We start from the raw sequence: 27,812 nt of genomic DNA on the forward strand, positions 1-27,812 counted from the left end.
TTATTCCTACTTTTTGATATTGATTTGCATGGTGATACTTTAGTGATTATTTCAATTAGCTTTTGCTGTGTATTAAACCACCCCAAAACTTAGTAGTTTAAAACAACAAGAGGTTATTACTTTGTACAGTTCTGTGGGTTGGCCGGGGCTATCTCCCCTCCCCATGTTTTCTCTCACCCTCTGGGAGGCTAAAGCCCTTGCTGCTTCCTATGATGGTCTTAGAGTTTCAGTAGCAAGAGTGGGTAACTCTAGTAGTCAAGCACCATTTAAGCCTCTGCTTATGTCCCATTTGTTAATGTCCTATTGGCTAAAGCAAGTCATGTGGTAAAACCAAGATTCAAAAAGTAGAGGGATAGACAATCTCTTGTTGGGAGGAGCTACAAAATCTTATGGCCAGTTTTTTCACTCTATCATCACAAGTGATAAAAGTTCAGAGTTCGAATACTGACTGTGCTACTTACTGTGTAACCTTGGGCAAGTTATTTAGCTTCTCCAAACCTCAGTAAAATGGAGAAAATATAGTCTACCTAAAGGGTTATGAGAATTAATTGAGATAGTGCCTTCAAAGCACCTAGAATAGTGCTTGACACATAATAGACACTTAATAAACATCAGCTGCTGCTTAGCAGATGAATTAGTATAGGTTTTTTTGATTACCAGCAACAGAAACCAGCCTGACTTGGTTTAAGCTTCTGAAAACTTATTCATTAGAAGGATCCTGGGAAAGCTCAGAGAATCCTTTGAAAAATTGAAGCCACAGACTTTGGTAGGGCAGAGACTAGGGCTACTCTGGCTGGGAAGCTGGGTCATGCAAGCAGAAAAGCAGCTGCCTTGAGTCCACAGCTACCACAGGGGTGCTGCTGCTGGGTCACTTGGTCTTTCTTAGCCTCACTGGGGGGTGGACCGCAGGCTCAGTCACCTCCAGAAGGGTCTGGGGTCAGTGCCTCTGAAGCATACAGTCTCACAACAGTCATGCAGGTATCAAGGGACACCATCCCCTCTTGCTGAGTGTTGGGGGCAGGTTGGCACCCCGTTACCTAGTCTAGCATGCAGAGACGACACTTAGGATTTTAAATTATTAAGTTGAAAGTGATTTCTGGGCGTGCCTTTCTCTAAGACTAATGTACAAAAATAACTTATACCACAATTTATCCTGTCGGGCAATTCTTTGCTTTTTCAAAACATGCACTATAGGATCTTTCAAATATAAGAAGTTCTCATAGAGTCTTCAAAAAGGCAAGCAAATTACATCAATTTGATTCAAACTTTTTTTTTAAAGAATATGTCAGTGATAACAAAACTAGGCATACCTGGACCTACAAATTACTTTTTAAGTGGGAGGAAGTGCAATAATGGTATTTGAGAGGAGACCAACTGTTTCAGGTGCCATTTAGGTACTGTTTTTCCTGCTGGGTGGTTGCCTATTAAAAGTTTTTCAATAATACTTCTTTGACTGGGTGAGTGTGTCTTGGTCCTAGTGAGGTACACTGCCTTGGGTGGGCACGCAGCCAGCTTTCCTGCATTTCTCATGTGTCCACACTGGATGGAATCTAGAGAGAAGCAGGTTCTCACCCTCATTCCTGAAGTGATTTGTCTCTGCCATCAGGGAGCAGGCCTTCTGGGGTAGGACAAGCTCAGCTGGTCTTCCTACTGTCTGAAGCTCTGGCCAGCTCTTCTGGATTTCATCCATGATGAACCGGTCCAGCGTGTTCTGCCCTGGTGTTGTGCAGACATTGCATTCTATTTCTCCTGGATGTTCAAAGGGCAAAGCAATCTGTGTGGCTCAGCCTGGTTTACGTGGTTTGTGTGCCATTGATCAGGGGGTGGGTGTTAGATCTGTGACCCCTCTGGGAGTGTAATGTAAGTTTTCTCTGAAATCTCTGGGTGACATTCTGGTGGCTAGGGATGGGTACGTACATGTACATGTTCCTCCATGTTTATTTGCCCTTCTCCTCACTATCACTTCCCCCATCCAAGAAAAGTAATTCATATTTGTAAAATATCATAGAATACCTACCAAGTGCAAGGTATTGGATGAATCACTACGGAGGGTGTAAAGATGGCTCATAAATGAATTGTTCTTCCAGAAGCTTAGAGTCTAACAGGAAAAGAGGCATATCTGTAAGTGACTCTGATGATGGTGGAACAGAGCCAGTGTCATTGTTTTACACATGAATCGCTACCCTGCCAACTTTCAAATAGAATCTGATGTGATATAACTAGTCAGGATTCTTTGATTGTGTCAGAAACCCAACTCAGGATTACTTAATCAAAAGAGAGGATGTATTGGCTTGGGTTACCAGGGAGCAGGGGTGAATATGGGGTTGAAATGACAGTCTCAGGCCTCTGGTTACCTCTTGGCTTTACTATTCCTTGTGTGGGATTCCTTTTCAGTCAGATTCTCGTGAGGGCAGCATGAACCTCACTAACCCCAGATACATCTAGTCCTTCATGCTCCCTATCCCAGAGAAAGAGCTCCACCCACTCCTGCCAGCATCTACATCAGTACTTGAACCACTGATTGGCTTTGCTTGGCGTGCCTGCCCACTCCTGGACCAATCCATTGTCTTCCGGGGACTAGAGTAGTCTGGTTGGCCATCCTGGTATAAGCCCACCTCCATGGAAGAGTGGATGGGCCTTCTTGGTTGACACCCCAGCAGAAACATTTGCTGTTGGGGGAGGAGCCTATCCCAAATGAAAAAGAGAGATTCTATTACTAAAAGATGGGGAGGAGGAATGGATGCTGAAAGCAAGCAAATTAGGAAAAAAAAAAGTTTTTCCGCTATAAATACTATTAAGCATTGGATCAGAAAGACAAAAAACCACTAACACAGATCAAAACAATAATTAAGCATTTAAGGCAGGAGTGGGCAAACCAGAGGCCTGCAGGCCAAATCTGGTCTGCTGCCTGTTTTGTATGGCCTGCAAGCTAAGAATTGTTTTTCAGAATTTTGTGACATGTGATAATTGTGTGAAATTCAAATTTCAGTGTCCATAAATGAAGTTTTACTGGAACACAGCCATGCTTATTTGTTTAAGTGTTGTCTATGGCTGCTTTTGTGCTGTAATGGCAAAGTTGAATAGTTGCTTGTGAAAGAGACCATGTGGCCCTCAAAGCCTAAAGTATTTGCTCTCGAGCCAGCCCTGATGGCCTACTGGTAAAATTTGGCACACTCCACTTTGGTGGCCCAGGTTCAGTTCCCGGGCACAGAACGACACCACTTATCTGTCAGTAGCCATGCTGTGGCAGTGGCTCACATAGAAGAACTTACAAGTATACACAACTATGTACTGGGGCTTTGAGGGTGGGGAAGGAAAAAAAAAGGAGGAAGATTGGCAATAGACGTTAGCTTAGGGCAAATCTTCCCCTGCAAAAAAAAAAAAAAAAAAAGATTGTTCTCTAATCCTTTTCAGAAAAAGCTTCCTGACCACTGAGTTAAGGGGAAGAAGACTGAGGAAACTTTAGAATTTAAGCATAAAACTCAGCTTTAAGTTTATCAGCTTTAAGTTCTTGATGAAAACATGATGGATGACATAGGTAGGAGAGAGGGTTTTTCCTGACCCTGGAGCTCTGGAAGGAATTAGCTACAAAGGTTTATATGTAGTCTTTCCACTTACTATGGCAGGAGGTCCTAGGTCCACTTCATGCAAAGCTGACCCAGGTAGTTAGGCTGTGAGTTAAAGTGTGGGAGGTGGGCGGCCCTAGGATACAGCTCTGTTTCATGCCATTTAAAGCAGTGATTTGCATTGCTAGTCCGCCTTTCTTCTTGGCCCACTCTAATTACGAAGGTCTTATTTTGATTGAGACCCTGAAGAAGCATTACGTGACTTCGATCAATACGGAGTTCATCCAACTTAGCCGGTAAATTATTTCTGCTTTCGAGTTGCTGGCTGATGAAGATCAATAAATGCTATGAACAGTGTTAAATTTTGCCTCAGCTTGTTTTTCTTTTCCTTCTATCAGATGAAGTGGTATGTAACCTGCTTGATTTTTATTCCCAGTATTGAATTGAATTAGTAGCCTGGACCTGCAGTGTACTGAGAAAGCCAGCCTAGATTTTTGAGCCAGACTGTAATTGGAAAAAGCTACGATGGCTTTCTTCAGAGCTGGAGTAGTTTATACTTTGGGGCCAGCGTACTTGGAGTGCATGCCAAAAGAATTCCTTATTGCCCAGGATAGAGGTTTTTTTTTTTTTTTAAATAATTTTATTTATTTATTTTTCCCCCAAAGCCCCAGTAGATAGTTGTATGTCATAGCTGCACATCCTTCTAGTTGCTGTATATGGGACGTGGCCTCAGCATGGCCGGAGAAGCGGTGCGTTGGTGCGCGCCCGGGATCCGAACCGGGGCTGCCAGTAGCAGAGCGCACGCACTTAACTGCTAAGCCACGGGGCCAGCCCGAGAGTTTTATAAAAACAGGGAGCCCTCAGGTCAGAAGGAGATGTAAGGCTTCTGTGGAGGCTTTGAGAGTGTTTTTGGATCCTAGTCCCAGGGACAGCTGGGGGTCTCCAAAGCACCTGGCACATGTCCTAGCAGCAGCCTCTGGAGGAGCTGGGTCCTCAGCTACAGTCATGATTTCAACCTCTGAGTCTTCCTCTTGCTTTAGTCAGACTTGCCGTTAGCACTGGTAGGCAAGATGTGAATGGCTCAAGTTTGTTTTTCTTCTGTTGTTGTGTTACAAGCTGTAGCATGTAATGAGTTTCTGAGTGGCTTCTTCTGTGACCCTTGCGAGGCACTTTCCTGCCTGCCAGGCTTCGTTGCACACAAGTTTCTGTCCCGAGCACAGTCCCTGTCTGTGTGTGGCAGGGGAGTGTCGTCTGCACCTCGATTTGTAGGTTGCCCAGGGTGTCTAGGAGGTGGTCCCAGCTGCACTTCTGCTTCCTTTGCCCATCAGTCTCATCCCCCAGCCGTGTGGTGACAGCCTCAAGGGGGCAGTGAATTTGCAGGGACAGTTGATTCCTTTGGACTCTGTCTAGACTGCCCCACCTTACAGATGGAGACAAACAGAGAGTGGGTAATTAGTAGCTGGAATCCAGTATGCTGGTCTCTTGGTTAGAAATGTGAGTCACGTTCTCTCCAGAATTACCTCAGCTGCTAGAGCCACAGCGATGGATTATGGCTCCAGATGAGTTTGTCTCTTAGCTCCTCAAGCGAGGCAGATGGGATGTTGGAGGAGAGTGCTTCCTCGGATCCCTTTAGGGAAGCATCGTGGAGGAGGTGGTATTTGGGCTGAATTTTGAAGCTTAGGGAGAAGTTACACAGGTGGCAGTGTCAGGGAAAGGAATTCCAGTAGAGGGAAACATGTGAATCATGGTGCAGAGGCAGGAAAACACAGATATGCCCTTATAGGAAATAGCAAGTCATTCAAGTTGTTTAGAAAAAGGGTTCCTGATGGTGAGTGGTAGGAATTAGATTAGGAATAGTTGAGGCAACTGAGGCGGGTCTTCACTTGCCATGCATGCTCAGGAACTGGATTTCATCATAGGCAGTCGGGCGCGGAGGAATGCTCCTGCACAGGGAAGCAAGGAGAGCTATCCTTTGAGGAAGAGGACTCTGGCTGCTGTGGCTGAGATGAGCTGAGAGGGGAGAGAAGTCAGTCAGGAGGCTGTTGCCATGGTCCAGTATGAGACAGTGTGGGTCTGAGTCAGGATAATAACCGAGAGAAGGGAGAGGAGGGGACAGGTGGGAGAGAGGTGGTCAGGGTTTATTCTGGGAAGCCCCCGGAAAGCAAAGGCCAGGTGCTGGTGTGGATAGATGGGGAGGGAAAGGAAGCAGGAAGACTTGCCCTGTGGCCCTTCCCAAGGGGGTTGTGGTGGAAGGGAGCCTGAGGCCCAAGGCTGTACCTGGTTCCTTTAGGAAAAGCCCGTTACCCCAGGCTGAGAGGTGATCCCAGGAGAGCTGTGTGCTGCTCCTTCTCACATTAGAGAGCCTCATTTCCAAGCGAAACCTGGGGCTGAGACTGCCACTCTCCCCAGTTACAGATAACTTCCTGAGGAGGACTGCAGACCCAGGAGAGCTGGTTTGATTTGGAAGTCTGGTGACCTGGTGACCAAACAAGGGGCAGATTTTATTAACCACTGTCCAAGCAAGATGTAGCCCAGCTCACGATGCCCAAAACCACAGAGTGACAACGTAGAGTCTAGTGGCACATCTCAGCATGAGGGTGCGAACCAGCATTAGGCTTGATAGCACCTTTCTTTTTCCATTGGAAACAACACATTTTGAAGTTTATCGTTGGAGGTAAGTAGGTAAGTGCCTACTGCCCTGTGAAATGTTTGTAGTGCTGTCATTGGATGGTTGTGGCAGGCACTGAGTCCCCAGAAAGCTAATGCCCACCCGGTGGCCTCAGAGGCACTGCCTTCCTCTCCCTTTAGCATCCTGGCTGCCAATGGAACCTTATGGAAGGTTCTGTCCAGCTCAGCCATTGGCTTCCTGAGTGATCCTGTTGGAGTCCCTCATCTCTGAACCTCACCTTCCTCATTGATTTAGGGGTAATCTCACTTCCTTCTCCATCTTCTGGAACTGTCCTCAGGATCAGAGGAAACTTTTGGCATTTGTGTAATGGCATCAAGGTTGCAGCATTTAAAAGCCCCTTGAACATATAACTATGTATGGAATAGTTGGGCTCCTAAGAATCTTCTAGTCCTAGTTGGAAAAGCAAGTTTATACCTTAAAAGTCAGATAAAAGGTTTATGGGCGAATTGACATAAAGTCTGGCATTTACCTTAAAATATTCTGCTCCCTCCCACCCTGCAAAGAAAAAGCTGAAGGGTAATGGGTGAAATCAGATTGGCAATGAGTAGATAATTGTTGAAGCTAGGTAATGGGTACATAGTTACACTACTTCTACTTTTGTGAATGTTGGGATTTTTTCAGAGAAAAAATTTAAAAGAAGGTGGCATATGTACTAACATGACAAGCAACATACATGGTAAGAGCTCCAGGGTTCCAAGGAGAAGGGAGTCTTGTGGGCAGACAGCGGTCAGGGGAGGCTTCACAGAAGAGGTGGGAGCTGGGCTTTGTCTCAGTGAATACTCTTTGTTTCCAGTAACAGAAACCAACTTGAGTCAGCGTAAACAGAACAGAGGACTTCCTTACAAGGACCCAGGAGGCCTCGGGGAAGCCAAGGGCCAGATGTAGCCAGTGTTCAGGAAGGGAGAGGACAAGGATGGAGGGCCACTGGGATCCCAGGCAGCATCTCTGCACTTTGGGCCCCTTTGTCCTGCATGCTCTGCAGCTCAGCTTTCTCTGCTTCTCTGTCCAGGGGGCAGGAGGAAGACGCCCCCTGCCCACAGCTCCTAGTGAGCATCAAGTCCATCCCAGACACAGCCCAGACTCAACTCGACCCTCTTAGCCCAATTCCCAAGTCTCTGAGTATCCCAGCAAAACTTACGTAGTACAAATAGTTGATGGGACTCCCTCCTGTAGGTGAAGGGAGGTAATTAAGGGGACACTTTTGAGTTAGGCAGCCCTCTCTCCCCTGCTTCCCCTGCCACAGACGAAAAGACTTGAAGGGTGGTAGGTCCTATATGAAGAGAGAAAACATCTGGATTGGAGACTAGCAAGAGCAATGATTCAGAGACAGAAACATGCAGGGAATAATTGGGGAACAGCACTGATGGGGGGCACATAGGTAGGAGCCAGACCGAGCAGGACTGATTTTTTATATCACTTGTGTTTTTTCTCAAACAAATGTTAGCTTTTAGTTTCCCTCCAAAGCTTCAAGAGCCATTGAACTCTAAATGCTGTGCTTCTCACATGTAGGGCCTCCTACTTATTGAGCATGTAGTACCTGCAAGGTTCCATCAAGCAGGAATTACTATTTCCACCTAACCGCCAAGGAAACAGTCTTAGAGTGATCTGTAACTTGGCCGGGGTCACATAGCCAGTGAATGGTGGAGCTAGGATTCACACTGGATCTGCCTGACTCCAAAGTTGGTGGTGCCGTTTCCACATCACACTATACACCTACTTAATAGTGTAATTTTTGATGCAAATTGATGATAAGAACCAGTGGATATTAGGATTCTTGCTTGTTAGTGAACACGAATAGCTCAAACAATAAGGAGATATTTTTTTGGCTTAGCTAACCAAACCCCAGGAAGGGTAAGAATGCAGCTGGCCTGAGGGATGATTGTGTCTAGGGACTCAAATGCCATTAGCTGTTATACTTCAATTAAGAGGTACTTATAGAAGATGCTGTTAGTTGTCTCCCTCTCTCATTTCTCTTTCGACATTGGCTTTATTCTCTCAGGCCAGCTATCTCTACCGGAGGGGAACCATCACCTCTGGCTTTAGTCTCATTATCAGGGAGGGAAGAGCTTTTCCCAGCTTCTGTTAGAAAATGAGGAAGGACTCTCATTGGACTGATAAGGGTCGTGTGCCCAGACCTGCGGGGTGGGAAAGATGAGTGGCCCAGGCTGTGTCAGGGGCCTGCCCTGTGCCCAGGGGTCAGGTTCCCTGATTGTCAGTCTCCACCTGAAGTGGTTGGTTGGAGTGAGGGAGGAGCACTTCTCCCAAAGAAGTGTGTGTGGTGGGGAGAGGGTTCTTCTCAGTAGACCATACAAGGAATGCCCCTGACATTTGGCTTACATTGTCCTACATTTGTCCTTAAATCAGCAAACACACTCTTCTAAGTGTTTTCCTTTAGGGGCCTGTCTGAAGCTAAGCCGGGAATGAATGATGAGTGGCCTCTTGACCTCCTTTCTAGACTTTTCTGGTGAATCATGCTGACTGTGACCCAGGCACAAATGGTAATGCCTACTTTGGTGGAGCCTGGGTCACCATAAATGTAGTGATGTTACTAGAAATTCTCTCCCACTCTCCGTTTTAAAATGAACAGATTTTCCGCCTATCTCTACCTTTCCTTTTTCCATTGTCTTTTTTTTTCTCTCCTCCTGCTGAGCAAAATTAGCCTTCAGCAGGTTAAAACAGGTTTTTAGCTAATTTCCCTTTCTTTTAATTTTATTTATTTCTCCCAAAGCCCCAGTAGATAGTTGTATGTCATAGCTGCACATCCTTCTAGTTGCTGTATGTGGGACGCGGCCCCAGCATGGCCGGAGAAGCGGTGCGTCAGTGCGCACCCAGGATCAGAACCCGGGCTGCCAGCATTGGAGCCCGAGCACTTAACCGCTAAGCCACAGGGCTGGCCCTAATTTCCCTTTCTTAAAGAGCAGATGATAAGTATCCAAGTTAGCCAGCATTGTTTTCCTGCCTGCAGGTAGTTGATTGGCTTTGTGATAGATTGCATGTCTGCTTGTCCTCTGAAGTAGCCCAGATAGTCTGGAGGGGGAAATTCATTGCTTTAAGGCATGTTCTTTTAATGGAAAGCTTACTTTGTGATCTTTGGCTAGGGACTTCAACTTGAGCCTTAATTTCCATATCTGTAAAATGAGGCTGCTCTGCCAAGTAGTATTATGGGGTCGTTAGAAGTGAGAGATCAGGGAAGCCAGGATTCATAAGCTTTTCCCTTTATTGCCCTTTTTTCCTTTCCTCTTTCTCTTTCTCTCTTTAGTGCAATCCCTATACCTTTTGCTATGGCTTTTGTTACAAACTGTTTTAAAAATTTTGACCATTTCTTGGAATGGTGTGTGCTAATGAAAACCAAATCCTGAACTCTCGCAACATCATCTCATGTTTAATTGTGAGCATTTGTGTGCCTTTTGGGTCGGAGATGAGCACTGAATTTGCAGAGAATGGTGCACAAAGGTAGAGAATGAAAGCATTTCAAAACTAATGAATCTTGGGAGGGAAGAAAAAAATTAAAATGCAGTTGCTGGACTTGGTTGCAAAAATCTCGGAAGTGGAGAGAGACAAAAATAGCTGCTTGTTAGGACGTGGCACTTGTGCTCCGAAGGCTCTCTGTTTGAACTCAGGTTTTTTTTTTTGGGGGGGGGGGTTTGGTGAGGAAGATTGGCCCTGAGCTAATAACTGTTGCTAATCTTCCTCTTTTTGCTGAGGAAGATTAGCCCTGAGCTAACATCCGTGCCAGTCTTCCTCTATAGATGAGCGGTGCTTTGGTCTGTGCCCGGGATCCGAATCCGTAAAACCTGGGCCGCCAAAGCAGAGCATGCGAACAACCACTTTGCCACTGGGCTGGTCCCTGAACTCAGTTGTTAGGCAGAAGGAGGTGGTAAACAACGTCTAGTTCCTGCGGTCAGCGCGGTCTTGCAGTTAGACTTGTCAAGGAGGAGGATGCGCTGGAGCTGAGCAGGAAGCACTTACTTGCTAAACTGGAGCAGAGAATTATTTTCTCTCACAACCAAATTTCAAGGATTTCAACCTACTCCAAGTCAGATCCTGTTCCCAGATAAAACTTGTTACGTCTGTAATGTGAGTGACAACCTTTCCTAACCACAACTCTTTTTTTTAATTGAGATATAATTGACATATGACACTGTATTAGTTTTAGGTGTACAGCATCATGATTTGATATATGCATATATTGGGAAATGATTACCACAATAAGTTTAGTTAACATCCATCACCATACATAGTTACAATTTTTTTTTCTTATGATGAGAACTTTTTAAGATCTACTCTCTTAGCAACTTTCAAATATACGATACAGTATTATTAACTGTAGTCACCATGCTGTACCTTACATCCCCAGGACTTATTTATCTTATAACTGGAAGTTTGTACCTTTTGACCACCTTCACCCACATCTTAATAATGGCTTTTCTGAAACTTTGGAGTATAACTCACTATGGTTTGCCAGTTGCTGTGTTATCGAGACCCAGGTTATCTAGCCTCTGGAAATTAAGAGTCTGTAAGTTCTGCTCTAGCCTCTGCCATGAGCTCACTGTATAATCTTTACAGATAACTCCCTGACTCTGGGCCTCTGTGTTTCTCATCTGGACACAGGGATTTATAATGCTTACTTCACACCGTTGCTGTGAGGATTAAAGACGACAGTATACTTAAAAGGCCTGGCATAGTAGATGCTCCTCGCTCCAGAGCTGTTGTGGCATCTCTGTAGGTTGGCTGGGCTTGCCTACCCCCCATCCTCCCATTCCTAGTCTTTCAGCCTAGTCTGTCTCCTTAGCTGGGGGAAGTCAGTGAGGGGAGAAAGCTGGAGCCTCTTTTCAATACTCTTAGGGAAGGTTGGATGGGAAAAAGAGGTTACAGGTAATGGCTAATTGAAGGGTTTGGGATTGTCTCTAAATTTTAATTATCTTTGCAACTTAATTAGCTCCCAGAGGCCATGGATAACTGGAGGTGGCTCTTTGGAGACTGTTATTTGACTTATCAGGGTCAGCTACCTTTCCCTTCTGTTTCTTCATCTGTAAAGAAGGGTTATTAAGGCACTACCCGGGTTGCTAAGAAGAGGTCATTTGAAGCCTAAAAATCACCATTTAAAAAATCTCATTTGCCTTGTTTTTTCTTTCTCTAACTTCTCTCATTTATCCCGATCATATCACTTTTGGGTTCAGCTTTTATTACAAATAAGCCAGAGTCTGGTTTCCAAGTGTCACTCAGCTTGCTTCTCTGGGGCCCTCATTTCTTCCCTTCACCTCTTTCTTCTGTTTTTCTTGTGCTCCCCATTTTCTCCCCTGCTCCTCTGCCCTTCCATTCCTCCATGTCCCACCTCCTTCCATCATGCCTTCCTTCCCCTCCACCTTCCAGTAAGGAATGCAATTTCGTGTAACATGAGCCTAAACCAAACAAAATGAAGGTACTCGAACATAGAGGGAATACGCTGAGGGCTGATACTCACCTTGCTTCATCTGCCTGATAGGGCCTTGTCAGGCTGGCATCCACCTGGGCAGGTTGGGAGAACTTAGAATATGTGAGTCCGCAATGCCCTGACCATGTCTCTCTCTTTGCCCTTGCTATCATACGCGTGTGCACGCATTCTTGTTATTTGTTGGATTCTGTCTCCCCTGGTGGTGATGGCCTTGAGGACAGGGATAGGGACTATGTCCTTTTTACTCATAGCTCAGTGCAGGGACTCTGTAAGTGTTTATAGAATAAACAAATGACTTGCTGAATTATTTAATTGAAACTCCTTGTTTTTAGAGGGGTGGAAAATGCTCAGAAGTTAAAATCATGTGCTCTTGGGGGAAAATCAGGAGGCTTTGAACAGTAGTTATTTCTGGGGCAGAAAATATCAGAGAAGAAAATGCTTTCTTCCACTTAGTTTATGATTCATAAAACCTCCTTGTTCATTTTTGAAGAAGGAAGGTTTACCCATCCTTATTGTTGCATAGGCAGAGCAGGGTCAGGGTATCTAACCTTAGCATCTTGTAGATTTCCTATGGAAGCTTGTCAGCCTGGGAACCTAGTGGGTGGTGGATGCTTCCTTCAGAATGCAGCCATCCACCAGGTGCTGGACCTCCTCCCAGCTTCACCCTCTTGATATTAGAGGGTCAGAAGCAGAACCCAAGGCCTGGAGAAGGCCTCAGAAAGGAGGAACGATGGAACGATGTTTGAGGTTGCTGTTAGGAAAGATGTGGGAGGAAGCTCGATTAAACCTCCCACGGATCCAGGAGCAGGGCAGTATTCCAAGTTAGGAAGGGGACTTGGAAAAACTAGGCACCTGGATGTAGAGGTGGGAGAGTGGGTGGGAAAGGAGGAAATTTTAGATGCGGGGAACAGGACAAGACTAGCACAGTTAGAGAGGCAGGTGAGCCTGAGCCTGGAGGAGGTGAACGTGGAGAAGCATTGGGGCAAGAAGTTGGAAAGAAGGGACAGTGGAGGGTTTGGAAAGGCAGGCCAAGGGGCTTGGACTGTACTCGAAGGCAGATGGGAGCCACTGCAGGTTCTGTGCAGGGGCTGTCCCGCTGGAGGAGTGTTGGTTGCTATGCAGCATGGGGTGGAGGAGGAAGATATTGGGGACAGGAAGGGAGGAGGGTGGGATGGTGATTGCAGAAAGCAAATACGGAATGCTGACTTGTAGGAAACAGTCTCTCTCTGGCCTTGTTTGACATGTACCTCTTTTCTGTCCCCAGAGAAGAGCCCAACTTGGCTGGAGCTGCCAGGGGAGAGCATGTCCTGGCCTGGTGGCTCCAGCCACATGCTCTGCAGTTGAGGGATTTAGTGTGCCCAGGTCTCCAAGCAACTTCTTGTCAGGCTTTCCGGGTGACCAGGAGGGGCCATGTGCGGTGCATCTGGCTCCCAGGGCAGTTGTGGTCCAAGCAGGGAGAAGCACCCCAGGGTTTCCCTCTGCTCCTCTCTGACCCCATCCACCATGGATCTCTGCAGCCTCCCAGGCAGTGTTGTTCCCTGGGGCAGGTGGGGGAAGCAGGAGCTGACAGCCAGGGATGGAGGAAAGCATTGTTACATAAGTTTGAAAAAAATGAGGCTTGCTTGCCATGTGAATAGGAATCAGATACAAGGACTATTACAGAGGCAGTGCAGCCACTCCTGAGCAGCAGCTGCAGCAGAGAGAAGTGTCTAAGCCAGCAGAGGAAGGAGTCCCCAGGCCCTGGAGGAGGTGGCTGCTCTGTTGGGGAGTGAGGGGGTGTCTGGTTCTGTGAGCTGCTCATCTTGGAGGGCAACCTGTGAAAGAATCATTCTTTGTGTTCCTTAACATGGGGTGCTATTTAAATGCCCATGCTTCATTAGATTCATTCTGGTCTCCATCTGGTAAGGTTGCGAGTGCTGCAGTTGTCACCGCTTTCCTGATAGGCAAACCTCAGACTAGCGAAGCCAACTGACTTGCTCAAGGCCGCATGTGGAGCAGGGGGCAGGAGCAGGGCCAGGGTTTGAATACAGATCTCTTGTCTCTTTAGCCACTGCCGTGCTTTTGCTTTAAAACAAGGCCTAACAGGTCCTTCCTAAACAGGCCATGGGAGCATTGGGAAGGTGAGGGAGCTCAGGCCTTCGTGGTCCAGGCACAGGGATGAAAGGCTGTGGCATTCAGTGGGAAGTGTGAAGAGAGAGGCTCAGGTTGGAGGAACTTTCACGTGCTCTCCCCACCGGGCCCCAGCAAGCACTGTCACACACCTCGCTCTTCCCAGTTCTGTTCTCAGTGTCATTTTCCACACACTGAGCACTGATCTCCAGGGGTCATACGTCTCTGTGTGAGAAGGGCCACGGGTACTGTGGAGATGAGGACTAGTGGCTCCTCGGTTGAAAGTGTTTATCGGGGCCTGTCTTAATACTAGGCTTGGGAAAGAAACAAAAGACAAGCTAGTTCCTGACCTCCTGAAGTTTAGACTCTCCCCATGTGCTTGAAATACTTCTCCAGGAGGCCGCACAACTCACTGCCTCACTTCATCTAGGTGGTTGATCCAGGGCCATCTCCGCACAGAGCCCTTCCCTCACTGCCTTGTCTCAGCAGCACCCTTCACTCTCTGTGCTCTTTCTGGTTTGGTTATTTTTATTTTCTTCATGGCATTTCAGGCCACCTGCCGTTACACATTGGCTTGTGGGTTTGTTTTTGTCTGTCTCCTCTCACTAAATGTCAGCTTCATACAGTGGGAACTTGCTCAGTTTGCTCACTGTTGTCTCCCTGGTACCTGCGTGGTGCCTGGCACGGAGTGGTGCTCAGTGAGCGTTAGGTGAGGGAGTGAACAGTTGGTTCATGTGGTGGCAGGGTGGCTGGGAAGGGGACAGGTCTGGGCATCAGAAGATCTGAGTTCTGGTTCCAGCTTTACCCGGTGTTGGCTGTATAAACCTTGAACAGGTCTCTGGACCCCTCTAGGCCTTAGACTTTTCATTTCCACCAGGAAGGGGAGGAACCAGATGCCTTCCAAGGCCACTTCTACACCTCCATTCTGAAAGTCTATATGTAGGAGACACGGAGTTGCCTAGGGGTTCAGAAAGGTCTTGTGTCCTGTGACATTATGAGGACTGGGTCTTAGAAAGACTGCACCAGTGGCTCTGAGTGTGGATGCTGGTACACAGTGAGTTTAGATCTGTTCATTCACAAGTGTTTGGGAGCACCTGCTGTGTGCCAAGTATTGTCCTAGCCCTGGGGTTACAGTGGGGAGGCAGATAGTCAACGTTCCTGCCCTCGTGGAGCTGGTGGTGAATGGAGAGAGGCTAGAGCTGGCTGGGGCTGTGTTATGAGCCCCCCAGAGCTAGAAATGATGAGGGGCTAGGTAGGGGTTGGACAGGGGAAGGACTTACTGGGATATGAGAGGGTGACTTTTTTTCAGTTTACCTTTGGAAAGATAATTAAATAGACCTGTTAGAATCTGTTTAAGAATAAATACTGTAAATGCATTCATGTGAGATTATTGAAGGGAAAAATAATGTTAATACAGCATACCTCAGAGATTTTGAGGTTTCGATTCCAGACCACCACAATAAAGTGAGTCACATGAATTTTTTTGGTTTCCCAGTGCATATATAAGTTATGTTTACACTATACTGTAGTCTTTTAAGTGTGCAATAGCATTATGTCTAAAAAAATGTACATATCTTAATTAAAAAATACTTTATTGCTGGAGCCGGCCCGGTGGAGCAAGTGGTTAAGTGCGCGCGATCCGCTCTGGCGGCCTGGGGTTCGCCGGTTCGGATCCCGGGCGCGCACTGACGCACTGCTTGGCAAGCCATGCTGTGGCGGCGTCCCATATAAAGTGGAAGAAGATGGGCACGGATGTTAGCCCAGGGCCAGTCTTCCTCAGCAAAAAAAGAGGAGGATTGGCAGATGTTAGCACAGGGCTGATCTCCTCACACACACACACAAAAAAATAAAAACTTTATTGCTAAAAAATGCTAACCATCATCTGAGCCTTTAGCGAGTTATAATCTTTTCGCTGGTGGAGGGTCATAAAAAACGCAGTTATCTGTGAAGCGCAAGAAAGCAAAGCACAGCAAAATGAGGTGTGGCTCTAGTGGTTCTGGTAGGTTGGAATTGAGGATTTGGTTTTTTCTCTGATTCTCCAGATGTTTTATATACTAGTGTCTATATTACTTCTGTCAAAGATTCCCTGTCACAGTTTATGATTTTGCCCCTGGGTGTGGCTTGCTCTTGATTGGGTCTCATTGTTTGCTGCTATCTGCCCGTAGAGCCCTGGCCTGGGGACTTTTACCAAGTCCCAGCCTCAGTTTTCCCACCTGTAAATGAGAATACAGTAGTCCCCCCTTATCTGCAGGGGATATGTTCCAAGACCCCCAGTGGATGCCTGAGGCCGTAGATAGTACTGAACCCTAAACATACTATGTTTCTTCCTTTACATACATACCTATGATAAAGTTTAATTTATAAATTAGGCATGGTAGGAGATTAACAATAACTAATAATAAAGTTGGCTTTGGGGCCATTATCAAGTGAAATAAGGGTGACTTGAACACAAGCACTGCAATACCACGACAGTCATCTGATAACCGAGATGGCTACTAAGTGACTAACGAGCGAGTAGCGTGTCCAGCGTGGATACACTGGACAAAGGGATGAGTCACGTCCCGGGCTGTGCGGAGCCAGATGGTCTGAGATTTCATCACGCTACTCAGAATGGTGTACAATTTAAAACTTACGAATTGTTTATGTCTGGAATTTTTCGTTTAATATTTTCGGACCACAGTTGACCACAGGTAACTGAAATCATGGGAAGTGAAACCGCGGATAACGGGGAACTATTGTACTTGGCCCTGGTTTGCCCACTTTACAGGGTAGTTGTTTGAATCACAGGAGATGAGAAGAAAAACATTTGGAAGTGCACCTCCCTCTGCAGAGGGAAGAGCCAGTGGACTGACTAGTCGTGGTGATGGCAGCCGGGGCAGGAAGTGGGGAAGGTCCAAGTGCGGGGAAGAGGGATGGGGCTGGTGCTGAGCACTGCCTTGACCCTGAGAAGCAGCTTTCAGGCCTCCCTAGATCTCTGGCAGCATGGGGCTCTCTGTGACTTAACAGGTAGGCTGTCAGGGAAATAACTTGAGTGAAAGAGAATCATAAGTCAGCTCCCAACCCCTGCCACACATTTTCATAAAACTCACGTGCTCTGTGCTTGGTACTGAGGTCAGGAACAGAAATTCTCACTTTCGACCCATCCCCCTTGATTCTTTGGCCTATCAGCCTTAGCAAGCATACAGATCTTATTATTTGTGGTTTTCTTCCTTTCTTATGATCTAACCATAGATATAATGTCTTGCCAATAGGGGCAGTTAAAGCAACAGACTTTGAAATCTTGATTATTCATGGTAACTGATTCCTTCCTGTGGGTCACCTGGCCAAGTCTGGATTCTCAAAGAGTAGAAATCCACTGACTTTCTGTCCTGCTTCTACAGAAGCTTATCATTTCCTCTCCAAACAACCTTTCCTTGAACTGTGAAGAAGTGGGAATAAGGGGCCTTGGTGTCCAGTATTTGCAAACCAAGGGCTGGCTCTGTGGGGGGCAGCGGCGGGGGTAGGGGGGTAGGTCCTGAGACTTATGGTCAGGGCTGGTCTGTCTGTGGAGCACTGACCCTTCCCCTCCCCAGCCTACCTATGTCAATTCTCTACTTTTCTGTTTTCTTTTCCCTGCAGATGTCAAGCCCTCCAACATCCTAGTGAACTCTCGTGGGGAGATCAAACTGTGTGATTTTGGGGTCAGTGGGCAGCTCATCGACTCCATGGCTAACTCCTTCGTGGGCACAAGATCTTACATGTCGGTATGAGCAGTGGGTTTTATTTCTCGAGCTTCTTGTCTGGTCAGGGATAGGAGCTAAGTGGGTGCTTTCCTCTGTAGAGCCAGAGCCTTATGCTGGGTGATGGGGGTGGGGGAGAAAGAAATGAGGGATGTGGCATTGTGGTCCCTCCTCGAGGAGATCACGGTCTTATGGGGAGATGGTCTTGGCCTTTCATAAGCCTCGGAGCATGATTGGGGTCCTGGGCCCTTGACTCACTAGAAGAGATCATATGATCACAGCTCCAGCTATTGCCAGCACTCAGATGTTTCCCAGAGCTTGGCTTCCATTCTCAAGAGATTGTGAGCTTCAGCTACCCTTTGGTCACCTTGACCTGATTGTTTTCAGAACTTCAAACCCAACATACCCAGACATGACCCCACCCCAAATCGCCCTATCTTTTCTTTTCCATTAGTGGTAAATGGCATCACTGTTTCCTTGGTTTCCCAAGGTAGAAACCTGAGCATCAGCCTTTAACCTCCCTTCCCACCTCCTCATCCTTTCCACATCTAGTGGCCCCCAACTCCTATGAGTCTATTCAGAATTGTTTACCCCCTGGCCCTGTGGCATAGTGGTTAAGTGTGCGTGCTCTGCTGCTGGCGGCCCGGGTTCAGATCCTGGGCGTGCACTGATGCACTGCTTGTCAGACCATGTTGTGGCGGCATCCCATATAAAGTAGAGGAAGATGGGCACGGTTGTTAGCTCAGGGCCAGTCTTCCTCAGCAAAAAGAGGAGGATTGGCATGAACGTTAGGTCAGGGCTGATCTTCCTCTCTCTCTCTCTCACTCACTCACACACACACACACACCACACACACACAACACACACACACACAAAAAGAATTGTTTCCCCAGTCCAGCCTCTTCTGTTCCTCCTCACTGCATGTCTCCCAGTTACTTGTCCCTGCCTCTCACCACAGCACACCTACCTGGTCCCCTGGCTGGAGTCTCTGCTCTAGTTCAGCCGATACCCCACTACAGGTCTTCCCTCCTGCTTCCAACTCCACGGGCTCCCACTGCCACAAGAGCTCTATGCGGCTGTGCCGACGGCCATGGCAGCATCAGCTTGTCCTCCTCTCTTCCCCAAACAATGAGCTCCTTGGGGGCAGGGTTAGGGCCGTAGGTGTCTCTGGTGTCCCTGGGGACTGGCTCGGGGCTTGACACTTGGTTCGTGCTCAGAGAATGTTTGGCAAGTAGGTGATTGTTTGGTTGACTGAATGGTGGGTAAATGGCTAGCATGCTCCTGAGAACAGTTCAGAAACCGGGAATCTTGCCTCTGGGTGAGTGCTGATGTGGGGTAGAATAGAGGAGTGTTAGTGTGAGTGGGAGGTCTTCTTGGAGGTGGAAGTGAGTGCAGGCATGGATTGGAGGAGGCAGGCACAGAGGCTCAGGGCATCTTAGCATGTAGAGTGTTTTATGTGTTCTTTTTCAAGCACTTTCACATCCCTGAGTGATCTCCTCTGATGTGTGTGGTTGTCCCATGAAGTGTAACGATTATTGTTTCTATTTTAGAAATGAGGAAGTCTAGATTCAGGGAGGATAAGTGACCTGCCCACTTAACCTTGCAGAGCCAGGATGGAAAGCCAGGTCTCCTTCTTGCCAGTCAGTCCCCCTTTGCACAGCACGTACTTGCTTGCCTCTTAGGTAGGATTTGGCAGCTGCTCCTGGCCTCCCTGTGTGGAAGTTCACGTCCACATCCTCATTTTTTCTTGCCTGCCCCTATCCCATGACTCTAGGCACCGTCAGTATCCCTCACCTGGCGCTGACCCACATCTCCACCTCCTCCACTATAGTGACCCACAGTCTTTGAGGAACATGGAACCCATGGGCCCTTCAGAACTCTTTCCCACTCTCTTTCCCTGTCATCCCCTCTTTGCTTCTTCCCTAAATGTCTAAAAACCGAGCAGCTCGCACCCTGGGCCACTCAACTGCCAACTCTCAAGTTCAAAAATCAATTACAGGCCCTGGGACTTATTGATCCAGAGTTTAGTGCTTTGAGTTTTTGTGGTTAGGTGGTCAGTTCCAAAACAGTCCAGTGTTGGAGTTAGTGAAAAATCCTATGGGAGAAATTAATTTAATGTCTAAATAAATGTACAATGGTCAGAATAAAGATTTTTTTGTCGAGTTCTTGAAATACACGTGCTATTTCAATTAATGCTCAATAAAAATAATGCTTTGTATAGCACTCTATACCTTTTTCTCTTTGACTCTTGCCACCAATAACAACTCATATTTGTATAGCATTTTGCAACATCTAACATACATTTTTATTTGATTTAACCTTCTCAATAACCCTAGTAAGTAGAGCAGGTATTGTGTTATGTTATCATCATTATCGGTCCCATCTTATAGATAAGGAAACTGAGGCTCAAGATCACGTAGCTTATAAGTCTCAGAATTGGGACTTGAACCCAGGTCTCATGACCCCAGATCCTTTACCTTTTCTACCATTCCATGTGGTCAGAGGACAGTCAGTAAGTGGCAGAGCTGGTCTTAGAACTCAGCTTTCCTGACTCTCAAGACCAGTGGTCTTTCTATTCGTTGCCCACTTCATTCATGGCCCATGTTCCAGAAGCTTCATGTTTCAGACTCAGGTAACAAGATGAGCCTTTCATGCTGGGCTTCAGCCAAGCTGCCCTCACATGCAAGAGAGTGACCAGGCTGAGCAAAACTGGAACCACAGATCAAGGGGTAGCCAGGGTCCAGCCAGGTTGGATGCTGTTAGTTCAGGGCAGGTAACCTGGAGACAGAGCAGTGAGGAGGGGTCAGAGCCATGGGAGCCTGCTAGGCTTTGGTAAACACAGTATTTTGGGGGTAGATGGGAAGTCAAAGAGGTTAGTGGAGGTCCTGAAACAAGATGTGAGTTCTTGAGAGGAAAGGGCAGAAGAAGATAAAATGCATCAGCAGACCCAAGGCCAGGACCAAGCAGGGCAGCCTACTCTCCTGCAGTGCAAACAAGCCTCAAAGGGGCAGGAAGTCTGAGGCCTCCCTTTGAGCATCCCTGGGGATCGCCCATCCTTCTCCTGTGTGGGCCCAGATTAGCTCACAGGTGATCATAATTGTGTCTGTCTCTCCTGCAGCCAGAAAGACTCCAGGGGACTCATTATTCAGTGCAGTCGGACATCTGGAGCATGGGGCTCTCTCTGGTTGAGATGGCAGTCGGGAGGTATCCCATCCCTCCTCCAGATGCCAAGGAACTGGAGCTGATGTTTGGGTGCCAAGTGGAGGGAGATGCGGCTGAGACACCACCTAGGCCAAGGACCCCTGGAAGGCCCCTCAGCTGTGAGTGGCGTGGTGTGGCCGCAGCTTGGACTGTGGGGGGTTCCTTACTCTTGGGGGTTTCTGGAGGGCTGGTTCTCTGTATACTCTCCCAAGATTGATTCCCTGTCTCTGGATGCCAGGCTGGGGCCGGGGGGGGAAGCAGAGCAGAGGTCTCCAGGTGGGTGTAGAATATTATTATTACTACCAACAACTTCCTACCATTTGTTGAGTGCCGACTGTGCTCCCAGCACTGTGCTTAGTACTTTATGTGCATTATCTAATTTTGAAAAATCATGACATTTTCTCTTTTTTAGGTAGATTTTTTTTTACTGACATAAAATTCACATAATATAAAATGCACATTTTTAAAGTGTACAATTCGGTAGTTTTTAGTATATTCCTCCATGTTGTGCAAGCATCACCACTATGTAATTCCAGAACATTCCCATCACCCCAAAAAGAAATCCCATCTCCATTAGCAATCACGCTCAGCTCCCCCGACCCCGTCCCCTAGCAACCACTAATCTGCTTTCTGTCTCCATGGATTTGCCTAGCATTATCTAATTTTAATAGCAGTCGTGTGTGAGCACTATTATAATCTCCATCTTAGATATGGGAAACTGAGGCACAAAGCGCTTGACTTGCCAAGGTCACATAACACTTCTGAGTGGCCAAGTCTGATTCCTAGGTGGTGAGCGTTGTGCAGCACTGCCTGCCTTTCTGAACATGAACACTGTGAAGTAAACTGGTATTTGGAAGATCCTGGCCCAGCCATCATGTTCTGATATGGTTCCTGCCAGGACGTTCCTACATGACCAAGGAGACCTGGTCTTTACCTCCATGAGGCCTACATGGCAGAGAGGGAGTGTACTAAGGGAGAAACAGGGGGCAGGGATAGCTGATGGTGGGTCATTGAGGGGGCTGGTGGCTGTGGCCCCTGAGGCTGGCCTGGGACTCTGGGGTATAAAAGAAGAAACCCAAGTTCAGGCCTTATCTGTAGTTCTTCTGTTTCTCTTTATTGCCCGTGACCTTTTTGTGGTCCCCAGGATCCATGCCTAACCCTTAGCATCATACTGGCAAATAACCTCCTGGTTCTGAGAAGTGTTTTCTTTTTCCTTTTTATAAAATCTGTAGCATATGGAATGGACAGCCGACCTCCTATGGCAATTTTTGAGTTATTGGATTACATAGTCAATGAGGTAAGTACTGCACGGCTTCCTTGACCTTGGAATTTATTGGCTCCTCTTACGAAAAAAATCTCACAGTTGATTTGACTGGGAAACCTGATTTGTTCCCACGATATGGGATTCTTGGGCCCCAGGATTCATGTGACTTAGTTTGTGCATCATGCTTTTGGAAATGAGTGGCTGGTTTAGAGGCTGCAGGAGTCCCTTCCCCAGGGAACATCTTCAGGTAGCTCTGAGTCCCTCCTTTCTCAGATTCAGGAGACTCCACCTTGCCCATTGACATTCTCATTCCTTCATTCACCAGGCATTTCTTCTGCGGTTAGTATGTGCTAAGCACTGTGGGGTGGCAATAGAAATGAGGTGGAGATCCAAAGATGGAAAAACAAGTCCCTGGTCTTGCAGACTATTAGATTGTGAGGAGGAGGCAAGGCAAATGCATATGTAACTGCAATAGAGGGTTTTCTCTTGTAAGTGCCATTAAAAAGCAATGAACAGAAAAATGACAATGTAGAAATAGATATGGAAAATATTCACTAGAAATTGTTGCCTAAAAAAAGCATATTACAAAATAGTAGGTATATACTATGATCAGTTCTTTAAAAAATGTATGTGTATATACGCATATGAAGTCTGGAAAGTAATATAATACAGTGGTTATCTCTGAGTGATGAAATTACAGGTGATTAAAGGTTTCCTTTTGCTTATTGCTCTTGGCTGACTTTAATACAAAGAATGTATTTGTGTAATATATATATACTAGTATGTTTAAATGAAAAAAGGATCAAAGAATGAAGAGACTGATAAGCATTCATCAAGTGTGGGTTTGCGGGGAGCTGGAAGCTGTGGACTAGCACCACAGTTGCTCAGAGGAGGGTAGGGCAGGGCTGGAGGAGCCGGGGGTCAGCACAGGATTTCAGATGATAGGGCCAGTACTCCTGGCCTCAGGAGGAGCGTGGGTAGTGGACGAGAAGGGACAAGCTCTGCCCATGTTTGGGAGGCAGCTGGAAGCCTTCACTTAGCTGGGGTGTATGGTAAAGGGCATCGCCCTGTTCTCTTCTTCCTCAAGAGACTAGTGGAATAATTTCTCATACTTTCTTCCTGCTCTCTAAAACCAGACCCCAAAAGGCTCAAAAGGTCCCCTTTTCCATTACAAACTCGACAGGGAAAATTCTGGTTTGCTGCAGCAGTTAATAAATCACTGTCACTGGTTCCTAGTCTACTAGGGATGTTAATTTACCTTTCTTGACTGCACAACTTTATGCTGGGCACCGTGGGGCATAGAAAAGAAGTTCAGGATCTGATCTTGGCTGCTTAAGGCCTCGAGGAAGACAGTATGTTGTACTTGTGGTAGTCAGGAAAGCCATCTTCCGCTGCTGGGACCTACGCTGAGTGGTGCTGGGTGGGAGCCACATTAAGGGAAGAGATGGCTTGAGGTTAAACACGCAGCTGCCAGTCACCTAGCGGGCACTGCCTTCCGTATTTTCACATTTTCCTGCTCAGTGCTCCAAGCACTGCTCAGGTGGGCCGAATTGGTTTCATTATTCCCTTCATACAAGTGAAAAAACTGAGGCTCCAAGATGATAAGTAGCTCAGGTCCTTCCCACTTAGCGCTCTTCCTTCCTTACCACCTACTCTTTCCAGTCCCCAGCCCCTTCCTCCCAGGAGGCAGGGCTGCATGGTGACAGGTGTATGCGCCTCACATTCTGTTGGCGCATAGCCCCTCTCTTGCCTGGCTCCCTCCTACTCAGGAGGACTGGATAGGCCTGGAGGCCAAGCTGCCTGTCTCTCCCTCGAAGGTTCCCTTCCTCCCCCTCAGCAGCAGGGACAGTCTGCAAGGTGGGCCTAAGAGTTGGGTTTTAGTCTTTGACCTCAGATTAGGCTTATTCACCTGCTGTTCTGATAGAACATTCAGAGGGCTAGGCTGGGCTTTTTTGGTAGTGTCAGTGGTTAATTTTTAGTCTCAAATCACCTGTTGATTTGGGCTACACATCAGAGCAGTGACATCCTGGGCGGTGTCTGGGGGTCAGTTCTTAAGGAAGCTGCACACAACCCCAGCACAGGTCACATGAGGGTGGCTCACATTTCCTGGGGCTGCGTGGAGCACATGAGGTGGGTGCTCCATGGCCTTATCCCGTGTAGCCCTGTGTGATCTCCACCATACACCCTCGGAAAACTAGAGCTGATGCCAGTGTTCTTGCTCTGATGCCTGCAAACAGCTTCATTCCTGGAGTGAGTGTGCAGGTAACATTCTTCCAGACCCAGCCCTCTGCCAGTTAATGTTTTATTAACCTTTCTCTGCTCCTTCAGGGCTCAGAAAAGGGACAGACATTTTATCATTATTCGGTTAGCCTTCTATGACTGCCACAGGAGCTGTCCAGGCTGGACTAGACCTGGTGGTTTGCATATTCCCCTAGCTGTTGCTACTCATAATTGCTGGTTGCTTCCATGCCATACTCCAAGATTTACAGTTGCAGAGTGTCAGAGCTGGAAAGGATCCCAGAGATTATTAGGCCCTTCTCATTTCATGGAAGGGTAAACTGAGGCTCAGAGAGGAACAGTGATTTGTTCAGTCTCTAGACAAGTGGGTGGCAGAATACAGACCTGGCCCCAGTTGTAACTGTGGTTTGTGAGACCAGTGGTTCCATCATGGTGACCCAGCAGGCCAGCCATTGGCTTCCCACCTCTGCCTTTCCTTGACTGGATAAGGGCAGCACTGCCCAGAGGTGGGGGTGGGGAGGGGAGAGGAGATGGCTGGAGCAGGAAGCCAGGCATTTCTTATGTCTTGACATGTATTTGCAGCCTCCTCCAAAACTGCCCAGTGGAGTATTCAGTCTGGAATTTCAAGATTTTGTGAATAAATGGTAAGTTGGCTCCTTGTTCTCTGGAAGAGTACCCTGGTTTTGTTAGGCTCTCCACTCCATCTTGAGGAGCACGACTTTGCCCTTTCCCCTCTTCTCTGATCACCCTCTGGCTGCTGCCCTTCTCCCAGAGTGCTAGGACTTAGGTGACCTGCCTGTAGCAGTGGGTCCAACGGCTGCTGCTTTCGGCACTTGCTCTACGGGGATCGGCATACTGCCTTTCGACCTTAGTTTAATTCAGCAAGCATTTAACCTCCTGTGGGCATGGCACTGTGCTGAGAACAGGAAGATGAACAAGGCTCAGGGACTCCTCAGAGCCTAGAGGGTGTGGGGAGGACAGACATGCAAACTTGGAGTTAGAACCAGCACCAGGCAATAGCTCTCACATTATCTTTCTTCCTTTAAGCTTAATAAAAAACCCCGCAGAGAGAGCAGATTTGAAGCAACTCATGGTAAGTCCATTTATTTCCGATTCTTAGACTACCTGTTTATTCATTTGTTCTCCTCCCGTCAAGCATCTGTTCAGTACTTCCTGAGCCCACTCCCTGCTCTGCCTTGACCACTGCCATCCAGCTGACCCTGAGGCTGTAGGATACCAAACATCAGTCTCCTCTGTCCTCCCATCAGTTTAAAAGAAAAGCTGGGATGACCCTGCAGCCCGAGGGAGTCCGGGGAAAGAAAGGGCCAGACCACCCCTTCATGGGGACAGGGTCTTCTAGTATTGACCGGTTTGCCTTACATTCAGCAGCCTCCCCAAGCCACTCTCCACTTGCCTCCTCTGGTTAGGTGGTGGTGTAGGGAGAGGAGTGGGGAAGCAACACTGTAAATATCTGAGCTTACACGCCTCGTACAGCCTATCTGGTGTAACACGCACTTTCAAGTTCATCAGTTCCTTTGTTCCTTCTAACAACCCTGTGAGGCACTGAAGGCAGAGCTACTATCTCCATTTAATAGCGGGAGAGAGCAGGCTCCCAGGGAAGTGAGTCGCCCAAGGCCTTGCAGCTGGTGAAACTGGCAGAGGCGGGGGTGGGGTGGGGGATGGGGGGGTGCTTTTGGCTTGCGGCTGGCCCTGCTTTCCTGGTCCCCAGGGCTGCTCAAGGGCAGGCTCCTCCTTCCAAGGGCAGCACAAGCTCTAAACCCAGGACTCTTGAATTTTCCTTCTTGGTGGTCTTGTAACACCACTTACCTTGTTTCCTCGCACGCAGGTTCATGCTTTTATCAAGAGATCTGACGCTGAGGAAGTGGATTTTGCAGGTTGGCTCTGCTCCACCATCGGCCTTAACCAGCCCAGCACACCAACCCATGCGGCTGGCATTTAAGCATTTGGGAAGCAGCAAAGAATGAATGCCTAGTGGTGTGCCATGTTGCTTTTAGGCCTCTTTCCCATGCCTGTCTGTTCAGACGTGCATTTCACCTATGACAAAGGATGAAGAACACAGCATGTGCCAAAATTCTCTTTGTGTCATTTTTAATAGTACTGTCTTTACTATTGTTATTCCCCTAAGTGGATTGGCTTTGTGCTTGGGGCTGTTTTGTGTATGTTGATGATCAAAACATGCGCAATGTTAAATTTCAGTGAAACTTTGGTGACTTGTGGGTAGTCATTCTTACTGAAAATTGCACAGCTCTTCCTTCGCCGTGACTGGCTGGCTGCCTGTATTTTTGGGGTTCTTTGACACTTAGTGGTACTTCATTCTTGCCGGGCGTACCTTCTTTCTATTTGAGTAGGAAGGAGCCTTGTAAGATCCTTCACAGGCAGTGCATGTGAAGCATGCTTTGCTGCTATGAAAATGAGCATCAGAAAGTATGTATCATGTTATTTTATTATTATTTTTTTGCTTTTGGTGTAGAATTCAGCAATTTCCATCAAAATCTAGCCAAAGCCCTTCACTGCCATGATAGCTGGGGCTTCACCAGTCTGTCTACTCTGATGATTTGTAGACTTCTGGTTGTATTTCTATATTTATTTTTAAATATACTGTGTGGGATATTTAGTGGGATATGTCTCTTTAAGTTTGGACAGTGTTTCTAAAATGGTGGCGTTACTTTGAACGTTACAGATGGATCAAGGCATTAAAAGTATGAGATTTATTTTTCCCCAAATCCAAGTACTGATGCTATTGTAAACAACAGTGTGCATAGTGCCTAAAAATTGTATCCTTTTAACCATTTTAATCCAGATGTTTAACAAATCTAATCTCTTATTCTAATAAATATACTGTCAAGTTAAAAGGATGAAAGAATACTTCTACTTTTGTGGTAGGATTTTCAGTGTCTTCTGTATATAAGAAATCAAATGATTTAGCCAAGCATTATTGTGAGGGGAAAGGTAAAGACAGGAAGGAGGCTGGAGGCGGAAATACCGTGCTGAGGACAATTTCAGTGCTTTGGACTAATGGGGCTTCCTGTAATTCCAATCTTTGAACTTTGTCCAACTCCTTCTCACCAAAACACCCTTATCTATCTGTGAATCTTGCACCTTTCCTGTGGACCTGTGAATAGATCCCGTCTCTTTATATTAGAGAAGAGAAGTAGGCAGGGGTGGGGATAGGGAGTGGTCGACACGCTCACAGGACGCCTGGTTGGCACTGGCACCTCTAATCGGGACAGTCAGTTCTGTGCTGCTTTGCTCCACTGAGCAATGGTTTCCCCTCTTTCACCAATTACATTTAACTACACCTTCCTGGAGAGAAGGAATGTGCCTAGCGCTGGCTTTGTCATGCCTGTGAGGTGGCAGTGAAGTCACAGAAAACAAAGCCATGTCCCAACCTGCCAATGGTGCCCTTTCTTTAAAAGTGACTTTTGGAACTTAGGTACATGTGAGGCTGCCTGGTCAGCACCTCTTCTCTCATTTTCTTCTTTGAGAGGGCAGGTTATAGAAAACCAAAATAAATGTATATTTAAAAATAAAAAGGCCTATTTCATTTTCAAATTAAAAACCAAAGTTGGTT

At 47.0% G+C, this 27,812-nt stretch overlaps 1 protein-coding gene across 1 annotated transcript in view; it reads left to right on the forward strand.

The window, feature by feature from the left end:
- Positions 1-27,093, forward strand: part of MAP2K1 (mitogen-activated protein kinase kinase 1) — a 79,521-nt gene extending 52,428 nt beyond the window's left edge. The window contains exons 6-11 of the mRNA XM_004421723.3: positions 17,417-17,541; positions 20,636-20,837; positions 21,951-22,015; positions 24,803-24,864; positions 25,268-25,313; positions 26,067-27,093. Coding sequence (XP_004421780.1) covers positions 17,417-17,541; positions 20,636-20,837; positions 21,951-22,015; positions 24,803-24,864; positions 25,268-25,313; positions 26,067-26,180 — 614 coding nt within the window. The 3' untranslated portion in view covers positions 26,181-27,093. The remainder of the gene's footprint in view (positions 1-17,416; positions 17,542-20,635; positions 20,838-21,950; positions 22,016-24,802; positions 24,865-25,267; positions 25,314-26,066) is intronic.
- Positions 27,094-27,812: the final 719 nt, after the last annotated feature.

Source organism: Ceratotherium simum, chromosome 3 (assembly GCF_057802395.1).
Source record: "Ceratotherium simum simum isolate JZ-2026a chromosome 3, ASM5780239v1, whole genome shotgun sequence".
NCBI classification, from domain to species: domain Eukaryota; kingdom Metazoa; phylum Chordata; class Mammalia; order Perissodactyla; family Rhinocerotidae; genus Ceratotherium; species Ceratotherium simum.